This window comes from Guillardia theta (genome assembly GCF_000315625.1).
Source record: "Guillardia theta CCMP2712 unplaced genomic scaffold GUITHscaffold_180, whole genome shotgun sequence".
Taxonomy (NCBI): Eukaryota; class Cryptophyceae; order Pyrenomonadales; family Geminigeraceae; genus Guillardia; species Guillardia theta.
Window position 1 is genome coordinate 2,940 of NW_005434496.1, and position 6,213 is coordinate 9,152.

Sequence of the window (6,213 nt, forward strand, 5' to 3'; positions counted from 1 at the left end):
CAACCTGATCTTTTCCATTGCTACTCAGTGTTCTCACTCGTTCTCTCTCAGGATGGTCCACTTCAAGTCTGTCGTTCGCGTCGCCCTGCTCGCTGTCGGGTCGCTCTCCGCAGTCTCCGGCTTCCTCACCCCCTCCCCCCTCGGCGTTCGCCTGCAGTCCTCCTCTTCCCGTGCTCATGCTCGCAGCTCCGTCTCCTCCCTCAGCATGAAGGTCTTCGACTGGAAGAAGAGGGCGGCACTTGCTGCTGATCCCTCCATCGCTGAGTTCAAGCTCGGAGAGGAGAACATGCTCGGCAAGCTCGCCCCTGCCCCTGGCAGCAGGAGGGCCAAGACCAGGAAGGGTCGCGGTATCGCTGCCGGTCAGGGAGCTACTTGCGGTTTCGGTATGCGCGGTCAGAAGTCTCGTGCTGGTCGCCCTACCCGGTATGGACAGAATGTCTCCTCCTGCTCCTCCTGCTCCTCCTGCTCCTGCTCCTGCTCCTGCTCCTGCTCCTGCTCCTGCTCCTGCTCCTGCTCCTGCTCCTGCTCCTGCTCCTGCTCCTGCTCCTGCTCCTGCTCTTGCACCTCTTGCTCTTTGTCGCCTTGTTCATCCTTTTCTTTTGGTCTCAACTTGTACTGATGGTCTGCACAGCCCTGGCTTCGAGGGAGGTCAGATGCCTCTTTACCGTCGCCTCCCCAAGTTGGTCGGCAAGGGTATTGGACGTGATGGGTAAGAGGAGGAGGAGGAGGAGGCGGCGGCGGCGGCGGAGGAGGAGGAGGAGGAGGAGGACAATGTAGAGGACAATATGCAGCAGCAGCAGCAGGAGTTTTGCTGGAACAGCACATTGAAGGAAGGCCTTGTAAAAAGTAGACGTGTAGAAAGCAGTCAGGATGTAGCTGGGAGAGAGGGGAATGGGAAACGGAGGAGGCGTTTGAGGAGGAGGAAGAGAAGGAGGAGGATCGTGATGGTTGCTGCAGGCATCAGAAGCAGAGCTACGGTCTCCTCAAGATCTCCGTCCTTAACAAGTGCGAGCCCAACAGCGAAGTTTCCTACGAGTCCTGCCTGGAGAAGGGATTTATGACCAAGGTCCTCCCCTTTCACCTGCACTTTCACCTCCCGCCCCCCTCCTGCCCTGCTCCTTACTCACTCTCTCTTCCTCTCTCCCTCTTACCTGCTTCCTCTCTCTCCCTCCCTCTCTTCCTGCTCCCTCCCACTCTCTAACGATGTAGCAGCTTCGCATCAAGAAGGGAACCTCGTACATCCGCGGAAAGCAGCTCGTGAAGGTGCGAAAAGGAGCAAAGAGGGACGAGGAAAGGATGGGAGAGCAGCACGAGAGCGATAGAGGAGCAAAAGGCAGAGCAAAGGAGGGGATAGAGTGGAGAGGAGGAAGGTATTGAGGGCAAAAGAGCAGGAGCAGGAGCAGGAGCAGGAGCAGGAGCAGGAGCAGGAGCAGGAGCAGGAGCAGGAGCAGGAGCAGGAGCAGGAGCAGGAGCAGGAGCAGGAGGAGTTGGTGGAGCTGCAGAGGGGGGAGGAAGGGAGGGAGTTTGTGGTGCTTGTGGTTGATGGGGAGAGCAGGTGATCGGTAGCGACAAGCCTGGAGGCGAGGGAGCAGACCAGCTGGGCGTTAGCGGACTTACTGTGAAGGCCCACGCGTTCACTGCTTCTGCCGTCAGACAGATTGAGGTGAGATGTTGATGATTATTGAGATGATGATGGAGATGATGATGATGATAATGATGATGATAATGATGATTACAATGGTGTTGTTTTCGTTGTTGATTATGATTATGATGATTGTGATTGAGGAGACCTTATCTCCATTTCTCTACTCTAAATCGTGATGATGTCATGTGTTTCTTGTCTCACTCCCTATAACAGGAGAAGGGAGGAAAGTGCGTCCTGTTGAATCCTGTGACCAACGAAGAGATCAAAATGTAGAAACTTGTTGTTAACCGAAGGTGATAAAGACTTTTACATCACAACCATCCATCTCTCCCGATCTTGATTGTTGACAGCTCAAACACGTCGAGAGATGTTTGGGAGTGTTTCGACTGTTTATACAAGTTTATCATCACAGTTATGACATGTACAATTAAAGTTGTCCTGGATGTTAAAGATGGTTCGAAAAACGTTCACTCCTCCGCTGGTGGCAACTTGTTTGCTTGATTGTTAAACTCTTTCAAACTTGGAGCGAATTTGTTTACCTTGACCTCCTTACCAACGAATACAACCTCACATGTTGTATTAGAAAACAATGTGAACATCCAACATGCTCGTTGAACCGCCTGCTCCTCCTCCATCGTTCCTTTCGTCCTATCATTCCCCCTCCCCCTCCCCTTCCTCGCCCTCCTCTTCCTGCTCCTGCTCGTCCTGCTCGTCCTGCTCGTCCTGCTTCTCGACCTCGCCCTCGCCATCGTCACACGTCGGACGCTCTTCCTTCCTCCATCTGTGTCATCATGTAACTTCGTTCTCTCGCTCGCGCTCTTGCACTTCCTCGCAGGATCGTTGGATCTCTGACGTAAGCAGTTAGTCCAGGCTGTGAAACTCCTTCTCCTCGTTCTCCTCCTTCCTGTCTTCCTCCTCCTCCTCGTTCTCCTCCTCTTTCCTGTTCTCCTCCTCCTCCTCATTCTCTTCTGTGCTGCTGCTGCTGCTGCTGCTGCTGCTGTACCGCCACCCCTTCCTCATTTTCCATTCCTCTGCTCACTTTTGTCTCGTTTTCTTACCTTCCGTCACATTCGTTTTCGTCATCGAGAGGTTCGAGGACGAAGGGAAGGAGATTGTGAGTGTTGCAATGACAAAGAGGTTGGTAGTCGTCTGAGGAATCTGCAGCGAAATCATCATCTACATTATCTGCATCATTATCATCATCACCACCATAATCCCTCCTCCTCCTCCTCCTCCTCCTCCACCCTCTCCTCCTCCTCCTCCTCCTCCTCATCATCATCATCATCGTCTTTCTTCTCGAGTCTCCTTCTTACCCTCCTCATGCTGCACTCCGACTTTGGGCTTGGATCGGGTCGGGCAGATACAAGCTCCTCCTGCCTCAAGTCAGAAAAGAACTTCAGAATGATGATGATGATGATGGAGATGATGATGATGATGGAGATGATGGAGATGATGGAGATGATGATGATGATGATGATGATGATGATGATGATGTGAGGGGATAGTATACCGCAGACACAGATGAATGTTTTGTCGAAGGTCTTGACGGATGGATGACTGATAGTAAAGTTGAGCAGAAAAGAACCGAGGAGAGGGAGGAGAAGGGATGGAAAGGAGGAAACTGAGGAGAATCAGGAGGAGGAGGAGGAGGAGGCGGTGGTGGTGTTGATATTGGAGGCGGAGGAGGAGGAGGAGGAGGAGGAGGAGGAAAACGGTGGTGGTTTGGGGATGTGACAGGAGGAAGAGCAGAGCTTCTGTATACCTTGGATCTCTGCATCGCAAGCAAGCGCATGTAAACTTCCAAGTGTTTTCTATCAGGGGCTTTCTCTGTCTGTGAATACCATATCGTCATCATCTCCATCGTCGTCATCGTCATCGTCATCATCATCATCATCTCCATCAGCATCATCATCTCCATCATCTCCATCATCATCATCATCATCATCTCCATCATCTCCATCATCTCCATCCTCATCAGATCTCACGCTGCCGGCATGATCAGCGACGTGTATGAATGGCACAGCTCCTCGTCTTTCTCGACGTCTCGAAGTGCAAAAATATGCAGAGATCCTCTCAACACCTTCAACTCCACGTTGGGGAGACAACTGAAACACCAGCGTCAACTGCTGCTGCTCAACTTCCTTCTGCCCCTCCTGCTCTTCCTCCTGCTTCTCCTCCACGTTTCCTCGTCCACCTTCTCCTCCTCTTTTCGTGGTCCTCGTCCTCCGTCTCCTTCCTTGTGGTTGTCCTTGTATACATCTTCTGCTTCTGCAGCCCCCCCCCTCGCTTTCTCGTCCTCGTCCTCGTCCTCGTCCTCGTCCTCGTCCTCGTCCTCGTCCTCACCTGTGATTGAGCATCGCAGCAGCGGGAAAATGAGCTTCTCCCGCCTCTTCTCCATCAGCATCCGAGAGGGCGAAGACGTTGACTCGGTCTCTTAGCAGAAGCTCGAAGAGGATATTCTCTGAGCAAGCACGAGTGAGCACTAGATGAGATGTTTGTATGAGGAATGAGAAGAAAGGAAATAAAAGGTGCGAGAAAGTTTGGCAGAGAACATGAACGAGAGGAAACGACATCAGCAAACATCGTCGTCATCTTCAATGTCTCAATCATCATCATCTCCTCCTCCTCCTCCTCCTCCTCCTCCATCACCACCACCTCCTCCTCCTCCACCATCACCACCACCACCACCTCCTCCTCCTCCTCCTCCTTCTCCACCATCACCACCTCCTCCACCATCGTCATCGTCATCGTCATCGTCATCAATTCAAGCACGGTGTACAATTACAGCCACACATTGTTCACTCACTGTGAGATTCGTACTCTTGCAGGTAAGGCTTCAAACTTAGCAAAACCTCTTCCGTCGCATTCTCCATGAACAGGCCAGACTGACACCAGCAGTCATCACCAACTCTCATGACAACCTCTCCATCTCATCTACCACTCTTTGAAAGAGCAACACGTCCTTCTTGTCCGCCGGCTCTCTTTGCAGACTGTTCAACATGTTACTTTTCACCATGTTCACAATCTGCGATCAACACCTCAAGAAATCATCCAGCTTGCAAGCATGTCCGTGTTGTTCGATGAACTTCTGACGATCTCCTGCATGCTCACTCTTCGTTCCCCCTCTTTCTTCCTCGCCCAGATGCAAGCTTGCTGCACTTTCACACAGTTTGCTCACTGTCTGCTCACTGCTGAAACGCTTGCAGTGGCTGCACCTTCCTGCCCCGAGCATCAGAAATCCGACATCCACCACAAGTTTTCTCACCTTGTTCTCTTCCCTGATCCTCAAGTTCAACAGCATGTTGCGATACTATCATCAGGAGCATGCGTCTACAGCAAGCAGTCAGCCAGAGAGCTTGCTCTCGGTGTGTTTCAAGTCTCACAGCAGTTTCCTTTCCTCTGTCTTGATTCCTGGCTTCGTTCGCGCCAATCTCAAAGCATCGCAAATAAGTCTCTGTCAAAGAATATCAACACTTCTCCTCTTCCTCCTCCTCCTCCTCCTCCTCCTACCACCACCACCACAGCCTGCTCTGAATCCCCCCACCTCCTCTTCCCCCCAACCCACCAACTGCTCCTGCTCCTGCTCCTGCTCCTGCTCCTGCTCCTGCTCCTGCTCCTGCTCCTGCTCCTGCTCCTGCTCCTGCTCCTGCTCCTGCTCCTGCTCCTGCTCCTGCTCCTGCTCCTGCTCCTGCTCCTGCTCCCTTCAAACTCACATGTTTCCGCCAGAACAAGGAAGACTCCATACAGTCTTCGCACAGGTGGACAGACTTGCACTCCTTGCAGCCGATGCGGAGCGGGTGAGACTGCTGAGGGAGAACGTGCCGTAGACATTCCGCACACCAGAACCTGTTGTACATGAGACCGATCTGAAGACAGGAGGAGGAAGAGACGAGGAGCAGAGAACATGGACGATCGCAGGCAAGAAGACAAGGAGGGGACGATGAAACGATATGGCTGAGGAGAGAAGCAGTGGAGAAGAGGAGGACATGCCGAGCAAAGAACACGATGATACAACAGGATAATGATATCGCAATCGATAACAACACGACATAAGGTGTAAGAAGGTAAAGAAGGTAGGACTACAGCACAGTAAAACATCAAGACGGACTTCTCGTGTTTGACGCGGATGCTCTGTCCCATCCGAGATGCTGTGAGGATGAGCTCGCCTTGCTGTGACCAGCTGGTGACTTGAGGGGCAACAAGGTCAATGATGTCTACCTTGAACGCCCTCGATGAGAACAACCCCCTCCCTCTGACAGCAACTAGTAAGTATCATCATAGAAACCTGAGTGAGCAGAGGTGACCCCCCTCCCCCGCCCCGCCCCACCTCCCCGGTCTCAATTTCCTCCCCCTCTCTCCTGCTCCCCTCCTCCCCTCTCCCTTCTTCGCCTCTCGCCTTGCGTTTTATTTTATTCTTATTATTTATATTTAATTTTATTTTTTTTTTTTTTTTTTTTTTTTTTTTTTTTTTTTTTTTGTTTTTTTTTTTCTGCTTATTTTCATATCCAAATTTTTAACATTTTTAATTATTTGTTTTTTTTTGTTTTTTTTTTTTTTTTTTTTTTGTT

The 6,213-nt window shown here is 51.5% G+C and overlaps 2 protein-coding genes across 2 annotated transcripts; one reads left to right on the forward strand and one right to left on the reverse strand.

The window, feature by feature from the left end:
* Positions 1 to 286: 286 nt before the first annotated feature.
* Positions 287 to 1,918, forward strand: GUITHDRAFT_158908 (hypothetical protein; the record flags this gene model as incomplete). The annotated part of the gene is made up of 5 exons (XM_005820346.1): positions 287 to 423; positions 632 to 709; positions 958 to 1,066; positions 1,556 to 1,663; positions 1,859 to 1,918. The coding sequence occupies 5 exons, from the start codon at positions 287 to 289 to the stop codon at positions 1,916 to 1,918; spliced, it is 492 nt and encodes a 163-aa protein (XP_005820403.1).
* Positions 1,919 to 3,626: 1,708 nt separating this feature from the next.
* GUITHDRAFT_120372 (hypothetical protein) lies at positions 3,627 to 5,502 on the reverse strand (the record flags this gene model as incomplete). Its single annotated transcript, XM_005820347.1, has 8 exons — positions 3,627 to 3,750; positions 3,989 to 4,106; positions 4,452 to 4,530; positions 4,584 to 4,670; positions 4,824 to 4,864; positions 4,911 to 4,975; positions 5,029 to 5,099; positions 5,359 to 5,502. The coding sequence occupies 8 exons, from the start codon at positions 5,500 to 5,502 to the stop codon at positions 3,627 to 3,629; spliced, it is 729 nt and encodes a 242-aa protein (XP_005820404.1).
* Between the last annotated feature and the right edge of the window lie 711 nt (positions 5,503 to 6,213).